Source organism: Harpia harpyja, chromosome 15 (genome assembly GCF_026419915.1).
Source record: "Harpia harpyja isolate bHarHar1 chromosome 15, bHarHar1 primary haplotype, whole genome shotgun sequence".
Classification (NCBI taxonomy): domain Eukaryota; kingdom Metazoa; phylum Chordata; class Aves; order Accipitriformes; family Accipitridae; genus Harpia; species Harpia harpyja.
Genome location: NC_068954.1, coordinates 5,681,059 through 5,705,872, shown reverse-complemented (window position 1 = coordinate 5,705,872; position 24,814 = coordinate 5,681,059). Strand labels below are relative to the sequence as shown.

At 39.6% G+C, this 24,814-nt stretch overlaps 1 protein-coding gene across 2 annotated transcripts in view; it reads right to left on the bottom strand.

Annotated features, from left to right (window-relative positions):
* Positions 1-24,814, bottom strand: part of CDC5L (cell division cycle 5 like) — a 37,259-nt gene that overhangs the window by 6,775 nt on the left and 5,670 nt on the right. For both annotated transcript variants that reach the window (XM_052809700.1, XM_052809701.1), the window contains exons 5-14: positions 23,028-23,127; positions 22,565-22,783; positions 21,314-21,458; positions 21,001-21,189; positions 19,410-19,558; positions 16,619-16,781; positions 15,039-15,203; positions 13,317-13,397; positions 12,712-12,957; positions 9,832-10,029 (exon numbers count right to left, since the gene is read on the bottom strand). In XM_052809700.1, coding sequence (XP_052665660.1) covers positions 9,832-10,029; positions 12,712-12,957; positions 13,317-13,397; positions 15,039-15,203; positions 16,619-16,781; positions 19,410-19,558; positions 21,001-21,189; positions 21,314-21,458; positions 22,565-22,783; positions 23,028-23,127 — 1,655 coding nt within the window. The remainder of the gene's footprint in view (positions 1-9,831; positions 10,030-12,711; positions 12,958-13,316; positions 13,398-15,038; positions 15,204-16,618; positions 16,782-19,409; positions 19,559-21,000; positions 21,190-21,313; positions 21,459-22,564; positions 22,784-23,027; positions 23,128-24,814) is intronic.

Below are 24,814 nucleotides of genomic sequence, written 5' to 3'. Positions count from 1 at the left end.
CAGTTACGAGGAGGTGTGTTTAAACAGTAGCCTACATTATTTGCTTAAAGCTAAGAAATAGATTTCACTAAAATCTGACAACCATTTCCCCCCTGAACCTAGCAGAAAATGTAAAGACATTTGAAAGATTTCTCCACTTAGTTATTTATTTTGTACTGCTCCTTGGCTGGCTTTGGTTCCACTGACTTTTGTACCAGCTATAGCAAAACGAGAACAGCATGTACAGACATGGGGTAAAATGATATATGATGTAAGGGCAAGTGTGAGAGCCTCATCCCATTCCAGATCTCTTATGTAAAACCTTCCCTCATGCCTAGCAGAGTTGTGTTCAGTTTTCAGTACTACACTAGAGATCCAAAGAAGAGAAACCAAAACAGAGCAACAGACATAATCAGAGGTTTATAAAACATGATCTAGAAAAGGGAGACTGACTGAAAAAACAGGGTTGTTTTCTTTTTTTTCTCCATCTAACAGAGAAAATGAAGAAAGACACAACAACATGTTTTAAATATCCCAAAGATCATTGTGAAAAATCAGTCTGTTCTTATGTCCACTGAAAAAGGAAGAGGGATTTAAATTTGGCAAGGAAACTTTAGATAGGAGGTTAGTTGTAAGGTTTAACTAAGGACAACAAAGAACAGGGAAAGACTGCTTATGAGAACAAACATCCACTGGGAAAGATTTAAGAAAAACTGACCCTAAGGAAGGGCTCAAGTGCCTTCAAAACTCCATTTTCACAATTCCTCATCTCACTAAGTCTACTGAGGACACCCCTCCTCAGTTCAAAGGGCATTTCTTCCCTGTACTGACTGTTTTGTTTTCCTTCCATTAAATGTGGAGCTTCTGGTAATCCCCGAACAGCATTAAGCTCTCTTGTCTTCTAACTGATCTTAATCATCCCTGATGGATAAAAAAAACATGGAAGAAAAACTGCTGCATGTTCTTACCGGAGCCATAGTCAAAAGTAAAACAACTTGTTCCATGATCTTCGAGAATCAACATATCATCATAAAGCTGCTTAGCTTGTGCAGAGAAATCCTGTGTCAGCTTCAGCTATGCTGGCTGAATAGGTTACACTTGGAACCTATATAGGACTACTCCAAACTTTACTATAACTTCCTTCCTCACCTCAGACCCACAAGTGGCCCTCCCATACTCAATTCTGCTGGCAGGAACTGGATTAACTTAATTTAAATAGCAGGGTTTCTGAACTTGCCTCATGTTGGCTCAGTCAGTCAGAGTAGCTGGAATGAGACAATACACACTAAGGTGACAGCCTTCTGCTCAATGCCAGGTTGCACCAAACAGGTTCCACCAGCATTTCAAACCACCCCAGCAACAACGATGACCCTAACACTAGGGAATCCTCTTTGCATGTTTAGGTGATCTGCCTTTACAAGCTTGGTGATGCACTCTACAGTACCACGTTTTTAAACAAAAATCATTAATTACTTAAAAATATTTTTCCACTTCCATGCTCTTGGACAGATTTCTCCATTTTTTGGCTTGAAACACTGTTTCACCTGTCTACAGTGTAACCAGGCAAGACTCTCTGTAGAGCCTGCCTCTTACCTCTGAGTTAGTAACAGGTAACAGTCAACTCTGCTGGAAACTGAGGCTTGGGGTTACCATCAAACAAGAAATTGCATTTCCAGTGCAGAACAATATGGGCTTAATCTATCAAACTGACATCAACACTAGCATTAGCTCAGTTAATCCGCTGAAACCACTCCATGGCTTGACACAGTTTCAGCACTTTGCTGCGACACTGAAGATGATGCTTACTTAATGTATGAGGGGGTATGAGGATCATTGAGAAAAGGTGCTGATCAGTATCAGAGCAGCCAAAAAGGGACAGCGTGTATAACTTTCAAGAGATGACAAAGTAGTATTTAATTCTAATTGACTGGGATCACAAAGTTTCTCACGGAAAGATTCAATCATAGGTGATCCTCAAATTAAGGCACTGCTGTTATGCAACTGTAACTTCACAACTGAAACTAGACCAAATGTTCAAAGCTTGATGGGAATATAAAGCTACCCTTTCCCAATTTAATAGGGAAGCCTCAACATACACTCCTATATTGTACTTTGTTATGTAGATCACATATCATTACAACTTACTGGTATCTGCAGAAGGTTATTCTCTCTACTGACAGTCAAAACTAATAAGCCAAGAGCAGTCTCCATGTGAACTATGTTTCAGCAGTTATGATGACTTGCCTTCAAATGTCATAACGCGAGTTGGTAGGACTGCTGAGTAAAGACAGTACAGGGTACATCAAGTGCAAGTGTTCCCACAGGAAGCTCATAGCATCCAACTATCTAGAGCTAGAATAATCCAGAAAGTTACTGGATAACTTAGCAGTCACTGCTGATCTACAATGATGACATTAAAGCCCACTTTGAATATTTTTATTTGGGAATTGCTTCTAAGACTAGTAGTATTATCAGTGATACCCATATATCACAATGACAGTAGAAACATGTCTAGAAGAGCACAGTTTAAGAAGAAAAACAAATAATTTATTTTTACTAAGCTTTTCTGAAAGCTCTCTACCTCTCCCTGGAAAAAAAAAAAAAAATTACAGTAAGATCACAGACAGCAACAACTACCTCAGGCTAATACCTTTGATTAACTGTAAGCAAACATGGGTTACTGCTGTGTCTGATGAGATAATATGGCAGCAAGCACAGTGTAATTACTTTCAAAAACTATAACTGCAAACCCAGAGTCCTTGGACTGGACTCTTCCAGAGAAGAGGCTAACAATCTTGTGGAAGCTCATGCAATAAACAAGTTAGCAAACAGCCTGGTTCCCTCTCAATACATAGCAGAAGCCCCATGATAACCTTGCAGCAGTCATTAGTACTGTATTCCAGCAGCTACTATTACACAAGTATAAACGAAGCAAGTTACTTTGTGAGCAGAAATTCACACTGGCCCAACATTCACAGGTTCCGACACTGCTTCACTTTAGGAGAGGCTTTAAAGAGCAACAGGTCTGCAGATGAGGTGGCTTCCAGGAAAAGACTGTATCAATTTATACTTTTCTCTGTCCAAACACAATTTTCAACAGTGATGGTGTACAAAGACCTTTTGCAATGAAGACCTTTGTCAATGCTGAACTTTTTTTCTAAGCACATAAGTTCCCATTATGAACTACATTTCCAAATGTGAAACCTGATTTCACCAACCACCGCAGAGGAAATCAATGGTTTTAGACATGGAGGGAAAAAACCTCCCACCACACTATGAGCAACGGGCCAAACTAAAAGTAACTGCTATGCAGTCTAACCTTATTTTTGAAGAACTTTCTCGCTGCTCATTTCCAATGTTATGGCACATCCTGTACTGAGGACATGCAGAAAAAGACTTTTTTCTACAGAAAAAGAGTTATCCAGCCCCCCCCAAATTGTGACCTTAGAAGAAGGCTAGTACAATGGTCCAATTTGAAGACAAATTTGAAACTCATAGACAAGATCACTGAAATAAGAATATGAAGAACCCTCTTATTAGTGTTCATCCGCTTCCTTCCAAAGGTCCCAAAGCAAGTCAATAGCAAGAGAACTGGTATAAAATCAACTAGCAGCATTTTCCTCTGAAAATAACTGTTTAACAGCGCAAGTATTGTTCTGTTTCCCAAAACTGTTCCAATTGGCAGTCTGGGAAATATCACTGCTCTAAGAGTTGACTGGTTACATTTGAATAAAACTAGACCTGCTTTCCTCCTTCCTGGTCATGGTGATAAAGGTTTCAGGGACATGGCGGGGCGGGGGGGGGGGGCGGGGCATAGCTGCTAACTGCAAATGTAATTTGTGGGGAAAAACAATGATGTAATAAGTTAACTCACCTAAAGGACATTGAACAATGGGGTTTTTTTCCAGACTTCTAACAGGCAAAGATACAAAGCTCCACCTCTACTCAACAAGCTGTAAATGGAAAAGACAACTACTTTCCAGATAGTACAAGTACACTTAAAGATTTATCAGTTTTAGGTAGTGATTTTCAGTCACAGGTCTACAACTGCTTTGCAAATAAAACTACAGAGCCCCATAAGGTAGACATTACTCCTTTTCCAGTGACAGAGGAACCAAGGGAGACATTAAGACCTAGTTTTGTTTCACTGATCCAACGTGCTCTAGGTGTCTCAGTAATAAAAAGAGAAAAACGGGAAACTTGAGAGGGGAAATTCAACTCTTAAGTGGGCCAAGCTGCTCTCAGGAGATGCCTCATCTCTACCAAAACCAAAGGGAGCCTAAGGCAATTGCAGCTTTGTTTTAGTTAGGAGGCTACAATAAGGTGTATCAAATCTGAACTCATGGGACTTGCTCAAAACCAGGCAATGAATACACCTGTGCTAGAACGAAAACACAAGATTTGTGGCTAAATCCGTTTATCTTCTCTGGCACATTTTTTCTTACTGTAGACAGAAGTTATCCTTGGCAATACAAAAACTTTTATTTATTGCTTTTCTTAGTATAGGTTATGGGTTACCTTCATCGTGGATCTCACAAATATTCCAAAATTCTGCAAGCAAAGATGGGATGTGTTATAGCTAAGCTGATCTGATATCCAGCTACTGTGGAAAGGGGTCGTCTTCTTAATCTAAAAATAATTTATTTTCTGCCAATTCAATGAACTGATCCAGATTACCACGGAGTTACAAGAGCACTGGTACAAGGTCAGAAGTAATGGCAGGGGGCAGCTGGAGAAAAATAAGTAGCACTGACCCTTTTTGGCACAAAAGCATCCCAGCTATAGTACAAACTGCATGGTAATCATTCTGGTAAACAGTAAAAGTGTTTTCACACACAGGTAAAGACAGTTCTTAAGGGATCTGCCATATACCTGTGCTACCCAAGAGAAGTATATACCCTCCAAAACTGCTATGCTAAATACATGTACTCTGATGATCAACTGTACATTAAGCAGAGATCAGACACTGCAACAGTGGTCTTGCATAAACAGTCAGCTCTATCAGATTCTGAAAAGCTTCACAGTAAAGACCACTGATAACCCTCAGTTGTGATCCCCTGATGTCAACTACATTCCCAACAGGCCTTATTAAAAAAAGCGTATTCCACAAAGGCAACGCAGTACGAATGAATATATGTGACCATAAAAGCAGACTACTCAGGGATTCCACCATATTTCAGTTTTATGAGTAATTTCTCTATTCTTAATCTTATAAATTCTCTTATTTTCTCCAGGTGTTTCTCAGTAACAGAACACCTGAAAATCCAAAAGAAACTGAAAGCTTTAGAAGCATGTAAACTAGAGAGAAAACTAAAATACAATCTCTAATAAACTAGTAAGTGATACACCTTGCAGCAGAGTATACCACAAAACTCCAGCTAAGCAGCTGGTTTTCAATGTAAATTAATTCAGAAGACTTTGAGCTGCAACCAAAAGCAAAAATGGACACTTCGGTTTGGTAAATTACCATCTTTGTGTATCTTGGTTATTGCAAAGAATGGATAATTTACTATGCTTTGCGTATACAGTGTAACTAGAGCTTCCTCCCCTGTAGACTTTCAATAGTGTTTATAATTTAGCAATCAACTGAAATGATGACATTAACTACCACAGTCTTCATAAAAATATTTGTATGCTGCAAGCCAACATTATGAACTGTCTTCAAAGGAAAAGTAATGTTGGCAGGAAGTTTCTGCATTACGAACTACAAAGGGAAGCAACTAGTTTGTTAAATAGATGCCTCTACCATCTCATTTCATCTGATAAGGTTCCTAGTTTAACATACATCTTAGGTAGGAATGCTTTTCTTTATAAATGTATTACTTGGAAGAAAGGAGTACAAGGTATTGCAGAGAACTGAAGCAGTTAATAAATGCAACTGTGAGCATCAGAAAACTCCCATTTCTAAAATGACTACCTCTGCAGCGTAGCCTAGCCTTGAACAAATACATTAGACTTTTAGAAGCTACTGGAAAGATCAGAAAATTCCACCAGGATTCAAGCAAATCTAAACTGTACCACAGACACATAGGGAGGTCACAGGAATTCACTTGCATGCACCCGAAACTCCCCATCCGTAATGCAAAATAGTTCACAAACTAATCTTGTAGCTCTGTTAAGCCACGTTAAAGTAGCACATTCAAAGAGTCCAAAACCATGAAAATAAAGGAGAAGTGAAAAGTATTACTAATACATAGCAGTACATTCCAATATTAAAACTATTGCTGAGTTGTGCATTACTGCTGATGATGCCTGGACAGGATATCTAGCCAAACAGAAGCTCTCCACAAGTGCTCCACTTTGCCTCCTCAAGTTCATCAATAACAGCACAAATCTGTTTGTGATATCACCATCAATTTCAGAAAGATAAATGTCATGTCAACATATACAAGGCTGCCACCACTAAATCACTCAGACAGTGAAAACAGGCCCATTAGAGAAAGACGACTGTTTGTCCACACCATCAATCCACCCAGTAATCTCCAAGCAATGAAGACAGCACTAGAAATAGCTGGCTTTTTTGCACAGGATCTGCAGGGTGTTAGTAGTCCCATATGGAAGTATTAGACGGTGATTACATCGATTACTCGATGCAGCTGTCTCCAGCAAATATCACTAAACTCTCATGGTTTTTTTCCTAATGATCTTAGTGCAATATGAAGGGGAAGAAGCAGCCCCAAAAGCTGACCAACATCAGTTTCTGTTGCTGGCAAACTCTGTTTTACAGTTTCTACTCTTCTCTCAAAGGAAGTTAAGAGTACAAGCAAGTATCTTGGGGTATTGAAAGCTGAGCTAATATCCCTGCTTTTCATTAAGGTTGTCTGATACTTCCCATTAAAATATCTATTTCAACTGGTATTGCTTTCAGACAATTTTCCCTGGAAAAACATTAAAATGAAGGTGGGTTTTGCCATTGCTGAGAATGGGTTAGGAAAAAAAATAGTTGCTGTGTTTTTTCATTGTATATTTTTTTGTTCATTAAACTGCTAAGCTTTTTATTTATTATTTTAAAAATTATTCAGCTGGTGACCTATACTTAGAAGACTGTATATGTATATCTTGGTTTTAAGAAGGGCCTTTTAAATAGGTCAGGCAACAAAGCTGCACTAAACTGCATTTTGCACACACTTGGGAGAGATTTTCAGCTCAAATTTAACTTTGCAGAGAGTCCACCTGCACTCAACAAACAGTGAGTTGTGAAAGGCAATGCCGTACTCTCACTGCACCTGCAGCTGTGGGGCACAGCAAACTCTGCTGGCCCTGGGTGCCTGACTGAATTGGGGTGTGTGGTATTTTGAACACATACACAAGCTTGCTCTCTCACTTTCCTGTAACTGCACCAAGCAATTAGCCTTTTCTAGCAGCGCTCCAAGCTCCCAGCTAACCTGAAGAGATGTAGCTACGTTAGCAAGACATAGAGTCTCATGATCACAGCAACTGATAGTGGACACAGCTAGCTGGATTTTGTTAACTGTCTTCCATGGAGTCCCATGCAAAGTTGGCAGCAAATGAAACCCAATTTTTTTTCTTGGCAAGACCTCCAATTTGTATTTTGCTTCCTGGGTGACTGTCCTGTGACTACAGAGCAATGAGAACTTACAGAACAAACAAATACAGCAGGAGTTTGACGAACGGATGACTTGACCTTACTTTCTTTGCTTCAATATCCTTAACAAGCATACCACCGCCAACTACTCATTTAAATATCGGGATGAACAGAAATCAACAGCACAAGAAAGCCCACACAGAAGTAACCAATTTAGACTGCAGAAATAGTGCACAGCATAAAGGCACAGGGCCACACACTAAACAATAAAGAGAAAACAAAATATTCAATAGCTACTCATTAAGCAAGTACCATCCACCCTGTGCAGTAAATGAGTCTGTGGAAACACTAGGCTGTAATCATGAAATTAAAGACTGTCTCATAATGCATATGCATAGGCAAATTAAGGCTGCCAGAGTAAGGCTGTTTGCGCATTCCCTAACTTTTGACTGTTTGACTGTGCAACTTCAATAAGGCACTTCTAATGTAGTTTTGGGCGTAAGATATTTAAATTTCAAAAGCATTTGTACACAAATTAGGTACAGCCCTCAGATTGCTGGCATGATGCCAGCCCAGCCCCTGCTGCCATGCAAGCTGGCTGCTGCTGTGCTCAGATACTGGTTTTGTGAAACCAGAGCAGAGCAGAGCGTGAGAGCGGGCAGCGTTGGGCAGGGCAATGGTGCTCTCTGCTGGGTGAGCAGCAGCATGGCAAGTGCTCTGGCATCAACGCTGAACCACTCGGCTACTGGGCTACGGGCAGGTGAACTGCTCCTGGCCCGAGTGGTTGACTAACAACTGCGGAGTCTATACCTGGATGACATTCTTGACTGACAGACTTTACAAAACACACGGTCACGCTGTATTTCACGTGTATGAATCAAGTGAAAATTCAGCCTCTCTCTCATGTTATTTCTGTGGTAGTAGCTGTTTGAGGAGGTTTACTTCTAGCAACAGTAGCTATGTTGATGTTAAATACAGAAGAACTTTTTTTTTAAAGTTTCCTTTTACCATGGAAAAAAATAATCTGATGCCTGCATAATTTAAAGAGACTTTTAGGCTAAAGTGGTATTTTGGAAAACAGTTAATGACTTACTGCAAGTCTGAACAAACACGTGTTCTGTGGGAAGAAACCATTTAAAACCAGCTTACTTTTTATCATGAAAGCTTTATATTTTTGTGTTTTGTGTGGAGTGTTTGGGTGAAACTCTAGAGAGGGGACAGGGCAAGGGAAATTAGTGTCAAAGGCTTTGAATTTCCTTCTTCTACTTAGTGCACTGTATCTCAAATGATTTCCTCTCCACACACAACTCCCTCAATCCCAGGACACCTTACCAAATCTTAATGCCTCATTGAGTTAAGGCCTGTGACTGCTGCATTTTGAATAAACCAATGCAAGTATGTTGACACTGGAGAATGCTGTACTCTACAGCTCAGCAGAAAAAGATGTAGTTTCAAGTTCTTGGTCCCTTAGTACCACTGCCCTGCCATAGCACTCAAACTGCATGCAGACAAATTGGTAAGACGTTGCTATCTGAACTCTGATGTTTTGTACTTGCAGAAAATATTAGTTACACAAATGCACAACAGCAAACTCAAAATTTGAATTTAAAATGCATTCATAAGGAAGCCTGCTATTTCCTGATAAAGTGGAACTGGATCACAAACATCCATTGCTCTCTTTTTTTGGAGGGAATCACTGGAACTGGCAGAGGATGCCAGTCTGGCAAGAATTCAGGACTATCCAGACCTTCATGTATGTAATAGTCAGTCAGAAACCAAAGCTTAAGTTGGAAAGGGAATTTGAGAGGAGTTTTGGGACAAAGACATTGTTTTTAAGCATCCCCCTCTGAAGTATCTCATACCGGCTGCTATCAGGGACAAAGTGCAAAACTAGAAAGATGAGGTATCTGATCCGCTAACAGCAGAGAACAAGAAAACAGGAAAAAAAATCCGCATGGAATTAAGAGTGAGCAGAACCTGACCTTCTCTCAGTTGAGAATAAAGTGGGCGAGATAGGCAGTGTTACAGCTAATACTGCAAAGAGAAACTGTGTGTGGGAATACTCTAGGGATATTTTAAGAAAACAAGGGGGATGAGAGAAGGTGATTTAAACACCTCAGGAACATCTATGAACTCCCCAGGAGAATTCCTCAACAACCTTTCCAAAGGAGTCCCACCAAAAGACCTGAATGCTTTATAAAATAACCTGTAACTCTTACACAGAAAAAACCCAAAACACATGGGGAGACACTAAAAAAAAAAAAAAAAAAAAGCAGGTGCAAAAAGCAAAAAAAAGTGACACTGACCTCAAGCCTCTTTTCAAGTGACTCTATCCTGTCTTTTTTGCTGGCCAGGTTAGCTCTTGTGTAGCGGCTCTGTCCAGGCAGGTATAACACTTGGCTGTAACATTCTTCCCACACCTGGTTATAAGCTTCACTTGAGAGCTCTCCATGCCCCATTCCTTGCTTTACCACTTCCATCTCTTGTGCCAGTAGATCCTGTGCCTGTGGAAATGATGAGAAATAAATTGCAGTTACAATACACAGGATACAAGAAAATTCCTCTTCTTTTCAATCCTTCAGTGTGCAATTCACGGGGGCGGTTTCTCTTTTCATACTAAAAGCTCACCATCAGGTTAAGCTAACTATGAAATCTAACACAGATGCTGTGGATTATAAATGAAACCCAGGCTAGAAGGCTACTCACAGAGCAACTATCCCTCATTTTATATAATTTGGCCAAACCTGACATCACTCTTCTGTAGCTAATGAAAGCTGTGGCACAGCTAGATACTTCATCTTGCTGCAGAAGAAGAGATAAAAGCAAGGACCTTGAGGGGAGGCAGGACTGTACAGACAGAAGCAGCTGTTCTATGAAACAAAAATCACTTTTCATTTCCTTTTGCTTGCCCTTCTCCACACAACCTAGAAAGTCAACTCTAAACATTAACGGGTGAGCGGTATAAGCTCCATTGCAGGAAATACTACTCTGACTTTAACTAACACGCATTGTGTTGCTAGAGAACTACTAGCGAATAGGAGCATTCTGCCGTTTCCAGTTTAGTTTCCAAAGTAGCTTACAGTGAACTGAAAAGATTCATGTTGTTCTCACAACTCTTTAATATTTTTGACAAAGAGCCTGGCCCACAAAACTCCATAGGCACCCAAGTCCTTCCAATTTTATTTGTAACTAAAAAACTAAAATATCTTTGCCAATCTGGACTTCATTGGTTTTAAGCACCTGTCCTCTCTTTCAACAGGATTTATATGTGCACCAGAAATTTCTGTATCAGCAAGCAGACATATATTTTATAATAGCGTATTGCCCAGGAAGTAATTCAGCTATCACTAGATTAGATGATTCCAGCGATACCAAGGAAAGGAAAATTAATTACTTGTCCTCGATGGTCAAGACAGATAAAATAGGAGTACTCTAACCACACCTGACAAAGCTAACTCTTATAAAGGTTCACTTTCAATTAGCCTCTATTTGTACACTGTGAGGAACTACTTATGGCTATTTAGTTGTGGCACCAAAACAGTTCCACAGCTAAGAGCTCAGCATACTATGCTTAGCACCACTGCTAATCCTTCCCAAAAGAGCACTACACATCAGGAAAAGAAAGGAGCATTTTTATGAAGGGATTTTAGTAGGAAGGTGTTCTAAAAGCAAATGAAGAAATAAAGGAAAATAAACAAGCCCCAGATGAGAGTGCAGAGATAGGAAAACTTCCTGGTTTCAATTTGATTTTAGACAAAGAGGGAATATTATGCTGAATGTTAGAGAGCAAGCAGGAACAAGGATGCAAAAAACTTCTGCCCATCATTTAGGAGACAAAATTTCCAGGGACTCTGAAGAAAGTTTCCACGCAAAAACTACTAGACTGTGTAATAGTCTCTAAGGGAAGTGATAGAAAAACTAATTCTCATTGCACTTCAAAACAACCAGAGAAAGCACTCAGAGTGTTCCTAAGGGAACAATCTGACACTGGCAGGGCAGTGAAATTCATGATCTAACTGTATTTTCCATCTTTAACTTCTCCTGCTCAGAAATCTTAAAGTATAATTTTTCATTTAACGGCAAATTGGAAGTACATACTGTTCAGTGTTTCTCATTTTAGGCTCTTGATTCATTGGTCAGATATGGTCAAGGAGATGGATTTAAAATCTGCTTGTATATCTTTAGAGTCACTTTAAAGTAGTAGGGGATTTAGGTGTACAGATAGCACAGCTATTGTCAGAATGCAAGTCTTCGATAGCAGGAGTCTGCATAAAACAGATGACTTGGTGGCACGTGATTTTGTCCTTTTCACTCATTTTTATTCCTGTAAGCATTTGGTCAAAGGTTACTGGCACAACTTCACAGGTGAAACTCTTTGAAGAGCTAACCACAGCACTGTGTGTCTGAACTGTCTATCTGTCACTTGGCAGCAAAAGGCAACATCTGTAGCTGCTTAAATAAATGAACAACCTGAACTGGAACCCTTGGTACAGGACTGCTATTTAACTTGGGATTACAATGCAAAACAGGACGGAGTGCCCAGACAGCCTACTCATTTCATCCAGCAACAACCTATTCTGCCTATTCAGTGCTTTTTAAGCAGGTATGCTTTAAGATCAGTTGCCATAGCCCAGCAGTCTCTGCACTAGCACAGCTCTGTTGGATCAAGCTTGACAAGCATAATTAAACAACTTGATTTACTGCTCCAAGTTATAAGCTGGCTACCACTGTCATATTTAGTCTGCACTGCTATGAAAAAAATGCTTAGTAATTCTGGATTAACAAACTACACAGGCAGCAGAAGGTGGTATCACACGTAGTTAAACTCTCAATGATTTAACATCAATTTCCAGAAACAGCAAAGTAGAATTTGGTAACTGCTGGGTATTATAGCTCCCACCCTTACTTAAAATGATAAACAATCACACCACATTCAAAATTGTATCCAAAAGACAATGTCTCTGGACAAATACAGCATCCTCATCATTCTGCTGAGTGCCTAGATTAACATTAGCTCACAGGAAAGAGAACGCGCACTTAAATTATCCTTACAGGTCTTCATACAACCCTCTGGAGATCTCCCAAACAAAGTCTGTGCAGGCTTGAATCCACCTTTTTTGCAAGATTACAGGACCATGACATAGAGAGACGTTAGGTCACTGCTAATTAGGCCACACAATTCTCACCTTCTTGAGATCCTCTTTGGAGAACTTCTCATAAGGATTTTGTTCCAAGTAAGCCATATGTTCTGCATTGTTGCTTCCAAATCCTGGGCCTTTCCCCTTCTTACCACTAGGCTGTTCTCCAAATGGGTGGTGTAAAAGATCAAAATGAAGCATAGTAATCATCTCTTTCTTTATTAGCTCTTCACTTTTCTGCAAGTCTGTTAGAGGTGGTTCCACATTTAAGGGTCTCAGTATTGTTTCATTAACCTGCCCAGGAATAAAAAAAAGTTCATAAGCATCATATACACCAAAGATCACATTAAATTCATATACCTCCACCTGAGTGTATGAATTTTATATATCAGCTAAACCATGCAGAACAGGTGCCAAAATCCCTTGCGGTGTGACACACATACAGCAACCCAAACACCCAACTGTGCTTTCATTTGTGCATATGAAATACCTCATGATGATTTCCCTGTGAAAGTTTCCCATAGCGCTAAAATCGGCACACTCAAATAAAGATTTCATTCTCTCATGATCTACTTAAGACTGTTTTCCTCCTATAATGGTTAAAACCTTTATTTCTGGTTTTTTCCTTAAAAGCGAATTTTGTTTCTACTTACTTCTGAGGGCCGTGGCAGATTCTTCTGAACAGCTTTGTGCATTCTCTTCAGTTCCTTTGCACGCTCTGCATCTCGGAGAGCCTAGGCAAACAAGCTAAGTGTTACTCCAGCTACTGTAATACAATCAGATGCTTCCTAGAAATGTATGATATAAAAACTAATTGATTACTGCAGCAAAGATTCCTTAAAGACTTCATGTTATGAAGCCAGAGACAAATAAAGTGATGACATCATAATTTACTGCCTCTAAAATAAACGGGAAGAGCACAGCAGACTAGCTCTAAGAGGAGAGATCCTAAAAAGTCATTTCCATTCATTAAATTCTCCTTCAGCTTTAACACCAGCAGACTTCATTCTTTACAAATTTTTCCACATCAGGTTTGACAACCGCTCTAACTCTCCAGACACGAAATCCACCAGGAAAAGAAAAACTCTTAAATTTGCATCCAGGACTCTATTTGTCCTCTTCAACAACATAAACTACCTACTTCACTAAAACAATACTTGTGAAAGTGTAAACACATGAGATTTCTCCTTACACTCCACTTCCAGGCAATAAATAACATGATAAGGCACTGCTGTCTAAAACTTCAGAAACAATGACCAAGATCTTCCATGTTCTAATCCCAGCCATGTCACACCCTTATTTGAAAGGCAAGATGCTATTCTCTTGTATGATATTACAACTCAAATTCTTTTATCTGTTCTACACACATAAATTATCAGTATTTATTCAGACTTTTTATTAGGGTGTGTATGCACAAGATATGCATATATATATGTATATAATGTGTTCCTCTCCAAACAGGACATGCTAGGAATCAAATTCTGGGAAATGCTTATAGTATTAGAAGACATCAGAGCATAGGATTTTTCAAAATATTTTGTTCACTTGTCAAAGCACAGTCATTGGCAAAAACCCCTCTGAACTCAAAAACCCATTTATTTGAAGGCATATAACAAAAACAGATTTGCATCACAAAAATTAGGGTAAGCATTAAAAGGAAAAGAGACTGTTGTTATAAACAGAAAAACGTAAAGTGTCTCCAATTACTGACCAGTACAGCTATTTAACCAGCAGAATTTACGCTGGCACTTTATCCAGCCTTCCTTGATTCTGAAACAACACAAAACAAAAGAACAGGGACCCATTCACAACTTGGCTGTCTGGGTAATCCTGTGGTACAAGTCATACAAAAGGGACCAATTCACTGCATGGCAGATTTCTATCTGTGTGCTACCAGCCTGCCTGAATTTGTATACACCTGTCTTACAGTTCACAAACAGTAACTTTTAATGAGAGACTTGAGAGAATAACCTGAAACTGGGGTAAAAAAACCAGAAAACAACCAAACAAAACCCCACAATTCTCACATGCTTAAAATCAAGCACATACCTCTGTAGAAAAATGCTTTTAATTATATTTTTATCTTTTGGGGGACAAATGCAGGAGGTAGGACAAACACACTCTTAAGAGAATTCATCATAGAAAATGACATGTGATACATAACATTAACAAATTAAGAAAAGAATTCAGAGAGAAAACTGATTTAACCTCTGTGCGTGTATACCCTTACAGCAGCAAAGAAAACAGGTACATTTTACTTTGTTATCCTGTAGAAGCTGTACCACTTCCACTAAACAAGAATGAAACTATGGGAACCATACAAGGAACACATTTTATTTTAAACAAAAGGCACTATCCGCATCACACACACCTACCTGCTTGCGGGCATCTATATCAGCAGTATCTTCTACAAAGGCTTCATCTACTTCGTGTTCCTCAAGTTCTTTTTCTGCATTTTCAGGTAAAACAATCTCAAAGTCATTCTTTGGAGCAGGAAGGGCCATGAGTCCAAGGCGCAGGTGTTCACGAGACTCTCTCTCCTGTTGAAGTAACAGTAAGATATAATGCTTCTGGATTCATGCACTAAGTTCCATTCATCTACATTAACAGACATGAACAATACACAACTAATACCATCTGGCCATCTTAGTCTGCTACAAAGCCAAGAGAAACAAAGTCTGACAAAAGAGGCGTGTTACTAATCCAGGCTGGCCTACAGACCACCACCCAAGTTTATGCACTATTAAGGACAGAAACTAAAAAAAACCAACAGACAGCTTTCTTAAAGATAGCTAATGAAATCATCAAACAGGCTGACATACACTCAAGTAAAACAACAGCATGGCACCTTTGCATCCCAGTAGTTTCAGTACAACAGCAGAGACTCACATAAATACCTTTCAAGAAATTGAAAATAATGTGAAAATGCGTCCACACTAATGATGGACACAGGGGTATTTGCAAGTCTAATAGGAACTTTTCTCCTAGCAGTTGCTCACAAATCTGGGCATTGTGGCACAGTACGAAAATCAGACAAACAGCACCAGATCTGGAAACCAGTGTAGTCCAGCAGGAAATTGAAGCCCCAGTTTTCCTCCTAGCAGCAAAAAAACTTTTTACTATAAAAAGGCTAAGACAGAACCAAAGTAAGTATAAGGACATCAAATAAACCTTGCCCTTCGAGCTAAGAGAAAACCTGAAATTCTGAACTTGAAGAGTTATTTTTGAGAGAAGAACATGCCAGAAACTTGAAGTGGATATCCTTCACTAGCCCCAAAAGAAAAATGTCAATAGCCCTGGTGGGAGATATCCAAAGCCGCAATTAAGGCTGCAGAATCAGCCACATAAAAGGAGTTCCCAAGGTGCTACCTATTAGGTATATGCCCTTTTATACTGTGTCTAATTGGCAGGGTACATCTGGCTGAATCTCCAAGAATGGAAACATCTGTTGTCAAAGGCGATGAAAGAATCTGGATGGGACTCAGATTACTGGATATCTCAAAACCAAGTGCTCCTAATGGCGAAAATTAAACTCCTTTAGCTCAATGTTGTCAACACGACAGACTGATGAAAAGGTCCTGCAGGTAAATCGGGAAGCCAAGATGATGAGGGATTTGAGGGCTGCACAGGATTGCAAGAAAAATGAATCTTTGCTCCAGATATATTTCCTGCTCAGCTTCAAAGATACAAGTAGGACTGAAACTTAACTATGTCTTCTTTGACAAATAGCTTTAGAGTGCTTTTACTGAGCACACTGAAAGCCAGTCTAAGTGGCAAGATTTCTGTTCTTTCAAATAAAGATTTGATTTTATCAGGTGATGAGTACAGACCTGTAGACAAGTGGTAGAAATAACACTTGCTTTTATTGTAAAATAAAATTCTGTTCAGGAGATGAGAACTAAAGATCCTGAAAATTAATAAGAGCACTGGTTTCCACTTCTTAAGTACTTCTTACCATTTGTTTTGCATAAGATGGGTCACTGTAATCTGCCATTCCCTCTTCTGGGTTGATGTTCAATTTATCACGCAGTGGAGTTCTACCAGGAGTTGTACCAGCCACAGGTTTAGGAGTTAGTCCTCCACGAGGAGTTAAGCCTTCTGGTCCATGAGAAGGTGTTCTAGAGAAAGTGCAGATACGGTAATTTATTTTTTTCCCTAAAGAGCTCTACTTACAAAAGTCGGAACGCTGCAAAAAGTTACATAAATACTGTTAATAAATTCAATCTAGATTTTCTTCCTGGGAGTCAGTGAAACTATAATATGCAATTAGAAGAATCAAAAAAATAAATTGTTTAAACCTGTCAAGGTGTAACCAAGGACCTGTCAACCTGAAATCTAGGCACATCATTACGTTAAGAGAAGTTTCAGGAGCTACATCAACACAAACTCCCACTGCTACTTTTGAGAGAAGAGATTATCCAGTCACCAGGCACTATTCTGGGATACAGTCATCGGGATTTAATTGCAAGCTCTGATTTCCCTACCACCTGTGGCAAGTCATTCACTCTGAATTCATCTGGCTTAACAGCTGTCCCATCTTACAATTGAATGAATCACTCTGAAGATGCCTCTTTGCTTTCACTGATTATTGAAGGAGTAATTACATTACAATAATTACTTTTAAGCACTTAAGATTAGGCAAGACAGATTAAGTTTTAAGATTCTGTGGGCCTCAGTTGTTTTTCCTCTAGACTGGGAAGAAATATCATTCTCTATCCCAATAACCTACTACATGAAAGGCATGCAGACATTGTCTTGGATATAGTCACAAGTTTTCTGTTGCCAACTTATAATGAGGTTTCACATAGTGATGATAATAATAATAAACTGTTAAGACATTGTTAAGTGTCTCAAAGAAAGGGGAAAAAGAAGGTAAAGAAGGGGAAAAGCTTTTAGAAAAAAGCCTACATTATGGTACTCATCTATGCTTACGTAAATATTTTCAGACAGTAATAACAAGTTATGTGCTGTAGACAATAACCCTGGCAGAGATAGACTGGACAAGATGATTAAATACATCATTTCCACTACTAGTTACTGTAATTCTGTAGTGTCAGTAAGATGACATAGTGGTGGACAAACACAATTGTATATAAGGCCTGACACACGCTACTGGTCCTCTTTTAAAGGGATACAACAGTGTCTTATTTACTGGGTATGTCTGTGAGAGGCAAGTGATACTTTCCTCTTGCTTGAGGTTGTTCACGGATTTTTATGAACTCTCATTTAGGACAACAAATACAAGCAAAATGAAACACCCACAAAAAACCAGAAAAATTAATGTTTATGTTTTCAAATGAATGTTTCATAGGATATATGTACTTTGTTGATTACCACCAGAATCAGTTGTTTCTTCTGGAAACTCAGCATAAAATTTCCAAGTAAGCGTGTTGTTTTTTTCTAGTTGTCTCAGTTCCATGCAGCGTTTAAAACCCTATTACAATTTTCAACTTAATACCTTTTAAGAAAATTCTTATAACTAGGATGTGGAAAAAAACCCAACAAAACAAAACAAAAAACCTAGTGCAAAGCAACAACCTCCATAAAAATCTTACAAATTTCATACCATCATAGCGTAAAAAAAGTGTACTAAATTTAAATATTTGCTCTTTTGGTCTAAATAAGATGATGGCTCTGCTTCACTGCTCTGCCTCCTTAAAAAGTTATGGCTTCCCTTTGTTTTATTTTTAACCACTTAATGGATTTTTTTTTCTCTCTGCTCAAGGTCTTAGATTTTCACACGGATATAGCATTTCTGCATGCAAGCCAAGTTGATACATAGGTACCATATTTACATGTGCAAATCTGAACTTCAGAAGTTAAAAAAACATCACCACCACCAAAAAATAAAACCCGAACAAACAACAAAATTAGAATGTCCTTACATTTTTTAATATAAAATAACCCAAGTGAACAGCCAGATCACTCCAGGCCAAACTCTACATTCATTCTGCACCACACTGACGCCAATAGATTTTCAGAAAAGGATTCGTTTATGTAGATCCAATTAAAAGAGCAGGGCTTTTGCACACAGCTTTAAACAACAAAATAAAGCTGCTTTTGAAAAGCTGCCATAAAGGTCCCTTTTACTGCATTCTCCACTTTTCCTACTAGCATGATACAAGTAAAATTAGAACCTAAGTTGAAAAAATTGACAGACAAAATGTACCAAGTAATATTTTCTAGCTGTATGGTATTTGGCATTTGTGGGATATATATTTATTCAGGACTCACTGTAAGAGTTAAACCAGCAATTCCATACTATTTAGATTGGCAATATAAGAAATATTTTATTTTGGATATATACAGCTTATAAAATGTTTACTCCAGCCTTTCAAAAATTCAGTGTGGGTTTGGCTAAGGGACCTCCCACACCTTCGACTCAGAGGTAATACTTTGGAAAGGCTAGGATCCACATACAGAATGACACTCCATCTTACTATTTATACTCCTGTATTACTTCAGCATAATTTATATTGCTCCAGACCACAGAAGACCTCATTTTGGACCAAAACTCCAGTGAGCTATACACTGTACAGGTATAGATGAAGATGGCATAGCTGAGCTTGTGAAAGACACAGAGAATGAGAAAGTTGTACAACAGGGCTTGAAATAAAAGCAAGTTAAAATTTGTTTTGAAGCACTGATGATAACCTACTATTTCACACTTTGCAATCCGCTCCCTCCACCCACCTCCACTAGACACATGCGCAGCCAAGTACCCATGAGAAAAAAGTCTGCTTTACCTGAAGGGTGTGGAAAGCACAGTATTTGGAGTCTGAACCACCTGTTTCTGTGGTGTTACCCCCGAAAAGTCACTTTCATGCAAGGGAGTGTTAAGACCTCCTTTCAGGGGGGTATCCACGTTTGTGAGAGCCATCAAATTCTGGGCTTCCTGTATAAGAGGCAACACATGCAGTACATCACTAAGACTTTCACAGTCACACTCTACTATACATGTTTAACAGATTCAGTAGCAGTAAGAACAGCTGAAGAGTTATTTGAATAACACTTAACACCCATACACTAGTATTTACAAACCCTACTGTTCCACTGAAAGGGATCATTTCCTTGAAATCTTCATCTCTAGTAAAACATGTTATAAATTGGAGTTGCAAAAATGAGTGGGTTACTTAATGTTTCAAATTCCTTCAGTTTGCTAGACTCCATAAACCTCCAAGATTTATTAGTGACTGAATACTCAAGTCATCCTAAGGATCCTCATTTTCAGAGGGAACAACACACTTGCACTCTGAAATCCAACATGAATGAAGCTTATCCAAATTGCACTTCAAAATGAATGTTCCAAAAGAGATGGTTGCTATTCAGATTTTTGGTCCATGACTCAACTGGGGCTTTTATGAATAGCCTTCTATTTTTTATTTTATTTTTCCTTTTTACAACAAAGAATTAAGGCACTCTGAAAATGAGCTGAGATAATGAAACTACTGCATGTAGCAATTATCTTCACAGAAGACTACTAATCCATCTACAGAACTGTGTATATTCATAATACTATGACATATGTGATGTCAGAGTACTCCATTTGAAGGTGAATGTGACCGTTCCTGCAAACACTGCACAGAGACTTAGGTCACAATCTGGAGAGTCAGGAACTTTTTCTTTTCTCCTATCATGAAACTGTTGAAATACAGCTCATTATCAACACAAAGGGGTTTTTTTGTTTTGTTTTGGGGTGGGGTTTTGTTTGTTTTACACACTAGCTGCACTGATTACATTTAGGCATTTCCTCACACTCAACAAAACATTACCCAACACCACCAGTTTTTGAAAGAACCCAGACATTCACACAGTCAGTGTAACACAACTGCAATTCAGAGGTTGCAAAGGTTAAGTTTTTCAACAATCTTCGTCTTAAGTGGTTTTAAGCCAATAAAGAACTTGGAAAACAGTCTTGCATTGTTGCAGTTAATTACTTCTTTTTTTCTGAAATAAAAGCTGAACAGCAAAACTAAGTAGGAAACACATAAAAGACATTGTTTTAAGGACATGAACACCACATAGAACTTTGATGCTGAGAGGTACCCAAGACAAGGAGAAATTATAAAAGACACCAGGAGAATGGTTAATGCTAGAAGTTGCACACAATATATAATACAAAAAAAAAAAGTATCATATTGTTCTGAAGCATGTTGACAACTGATCAGATAGAAATGGATCTGCTTCTATGCCTTTCAGTACATCCTGGATATCACGTGTCAGTTCAAGTCCCAGTACCACACATAATCTAAGGAATGTTTCTATGGTGCTTACACCTTCTATTCAGTTGACCACTGCCCTAGAACTAAAAGCCCATTCTGTACATTTATACTCTACCTGCAGGATCCTGTCTTGTGCTGCCGGAGTTTTGGGAGTCCTTAGTGCTATGCTGTTGTTGGTCACATTATATTCAGACAGAAGAGTGCTGGAAGCTGAGTTTGTAATTCCAGATTCCTCAGCAGTCTGGCGTGCAATCTCACTTGCCTGGCCTACTTTTACAACTTCTTCAAGTTCTGTATCAGATATCTTTAAAAGAGAAAATTCCATGGCATAGTGAGATAAAATACAACCACGAGATTCACTTGATAGAACAGAAATCATTGATTGGCATTGGCCTTACAAGCTGTTTATTGATCAATGAACAGCTTACCTGAGGAGCTGGAAGCACTAGTTTACTTCTTTTTTTGGTAAATTCTGACACTCCACTGGTCTGTAGAATAGCTGAAGGCAAGTCTGACTCTTTCTTCCGTTTCATATGTTGTTTGTCTTTTTTGCGCTCTCTTCCCTCCCTTTCACTGTCATTATGGATAAGAGAATCATTTTAGAACACTCAGAACATCTACAAAGTAAAACAAACAAGCAAAAAGCCTGCGCCCTAATCAAAAGTTGGATATGCTGAAATAAGACATGTTGCAGGAAGAGTGAACCACCTTGTGGTGCAGATGTTAAGTGATGAGATATGGTCTGCAGATCTTGCAGCAGAACCTACAACAAGGCAGTGTAATGCTTCTAAATTGTGGAATTAGGCAACAGGTGGTTGCTTCAGCTACAATAAACAGGGGCACTGGAGCAAGAAAAAAATGTCAGTCCAAGAATTCAGATAGCAAGAATCAGAGGATGTGAACAGTCCCTTTTTCTCCAGCAGCTGCTAAGGGAAGACAAACAATTTCTGTGGGATATGGGAAGCAATTTCTCTTCAGCATTTATTAAAATGGTATTTTCTTCAAACAGCAACGGAGTCAGCCTGTGAAATCACAAGCTTCAGTTTGAAGCTCCTGCCAGACCCTCTGAACTAACAGCCATACAGAAAGAATCAATTAGATCACAAGCTAATAAAGCAAATCATATGTAGTACCGGACCTACTCTCTCAGTAAAAAGCAGTTGGCAGAAGTAGTGGGAAATGCAACAGTACAATTAAATATGTACCATACTGCTCATGATGAAGATGGGCATTTAATTTCTCACCTGCATGTTTTGGCATTTTTTGGGGGGAGGGAAAGAAATCACGCATTTAAGGAAATTCTACTTAAGAACAATTCCATCAAAAGTAATACAACAACAAGTAAAATCTACTCCTGTAAGCAAAGGACTGCAAATACACAAGCAAATCTACTGCTAAAAGAAAATGTACCTCAAAAAACTTAAGATTTCAATTTAAAGAGCAAGAATGTGCATGAGGAACTTTATTCTGATGGAAAAGAGGTCAACTAGACCTTTTAGAAACATAAAAAATACAGGAGACTGAAAAGGCAGAAGCAACCTGCACTAGTATCTGTTCCATGGAAAATACAACTCCTGCCCTCATTATATTTCAGACATTTCCAGGACTTAATACTTAGATACATATATGGGGTTTTTTTTCAAATATACTGTTCCCTCCTTAGTATAACACACACTTACGATCTTAGTTCTCCATCCAGGTCTTGCTGACGTAGCTTCCTGAAATCTGCATCCAGGGACTGGTAGTTTTCCTCTGATGTATCATAAAAACCAGGGGCAGGCTTCTTTTCGAATGGGATTTCTGCATTATAATCCACACCTCTCTTCTTTTTTCTTTTCTTCTGGATCTCAATTCCAGCAGCCCGAAGTTCTCGTCTTTTCTGGAGAGCAGCAAGCCGTCTAAGGAAAAGGTAATACTATGTGATTTAAAGTGCATACCTATAGGTGGCTCCTGTATCCTAAGATCTGGTACTACTTTTTTCAGTTGCTGCTGTGACATCTATACAAGAATGAAGGTCTTGTCACAAATGACTATCAAAAAGTCCAATTCTGCAATGACTTAAGGCTGTGCCTGACTTTATGCGTTGTAAATGCTCCAGTCAACAAAAGCAGTCCCAATATATGAAACTAAGCATAGGCTTACCTAGCTTCTTCCAACTGCTTCTCTCTTGCTTTTCTTTTGGCCTTCTTTCCCTGTGTATTAGCCAGACGAGCTCTAGCTTCAGACAGCATTTCAAGTTCATCTACAATAGTGCAGATAAATACAGCTATGAATTTGCACTTAAGGGATGGGAGTAAGGGAAAAAGTGACATTAAGATCAGAAAGCAATCTTTAAAAGCTGAATGAATCAATGCTTTTACAGGCATTCTGAATGATCACTAAATTAGTTTTCTCCAAGTTGCTCCAATGTATTTTATAAATCATTGCCCAGATGAAATGAATACTTTAAGAAAAAATGCCTAATGTTGAAAATAATTCAACTAATTTCTACAGTAAATCAAAACATCTACAGAAAGAGGCAAACTGACCACACTAATGAAATTATAATTTCATTTACATCTTCATCGGAGAGTACTGTTGTGATGGGTTAACCCTGGCTGGATGCCAGGTGCCCACCAGAGCTGTTCTATCACTCCCCCTCCTTCTCAACTGGACAGGGGAGAGAAAATATAACAAAGAGCTTGTGGGTCGAGATAAGGATAGGAGAGATCACTCACCAATTACCGTCACGGGCAAAACAGACTCAGTTTGGGGAAAAATTAACTTGATTTATTACAAATCAACCGGAGTAGGGTAATGAGAAATAAAACCAAATCTCAGAACACCTTCCCTCCACCCCTCCCTTCTTCCCGGGCACAACTTCACTCCCGGATTCTCTACCACCCCCCCAGCGGCACAGGGGGACGGGGATGGGGTTTACGGTCAGTTCATCACACGTTATTTTCTGCCGCTTCATCCTCCTCAGGGGGAGGACTCATCACACTCTTCCCCTGCTCCAGCGTGGGGTCCCACCCACGGGAGACAGTCCTCCACGAACTTCTCCAACGTGGGTCCTTCCCACGGGCTGCAGTTCTTCACGAACTGCTCCAGCATGGGTCCTTTCCACGGTGTGCAGTCCTTCAGGCACAGACTGCTCCAGCGTGAGCCCCCCACGGGGTCACAAGTCCTGCCAGAAAACCTGCTCCGTGGGCTCCTCTCTCCACAGATCCGCAGGTCCTGCCAGGAGCCTGCTCCAGCGCGGGGTTCCCACGGGGTCACAGCCTCCTTCGGGAACCCACCTGCTCCGGCGTGGGGTCCTCCACGGGCTGCAGGTGGATATCTGCTCCACCGTGGACCTCCATGGACTGCAGGGGGACAGCCTGCCTCACCATGGTCTTCACCACGGGCTGCAGGGGAATCTCTGCTCCGGCGCCTGGAGCATCTCCTCCCCCTCCTTCTTCACTGACCTTGGTGTCCGCAGGGTTGTTTCTCTTACATGTTCTCACTCCTCTCTCCGGCTGCCGAATACCGCCGTCCCAACTTTTTTTCCTTCTTAAAAATGTTATCACAGAGGCGTTACCACTATCGCTGATTGGCTCGGCCTTGGCCGGCGGCGGGTCTGTCTTAGAGCCAGCTGGTATGGGCTCTGTCGAACACAGGGGAAGCTTCCAGCAGCTTCTTACAGAAGCCACCCCTGTAACCCCACCCGCTACCAAAACCTTGCCACACAAAACCAATACAACTGTATTATAGAATTTGTTAATTTCATTTACATCCAGATTCAAGAGTGCTACGCTTGTGAACCTGTGACTATTCAAAAACACCGTTGCTCCACTCATGGAATTTTAGCAATGTTCATTTTTAGTTCAAAATATTGCTATGTGCAAGGAAAAAAAGCTGTGTAGTCCTCCTGTGCTTCAGCAGGGATTCATCTGGGAGGTATGAGCCGA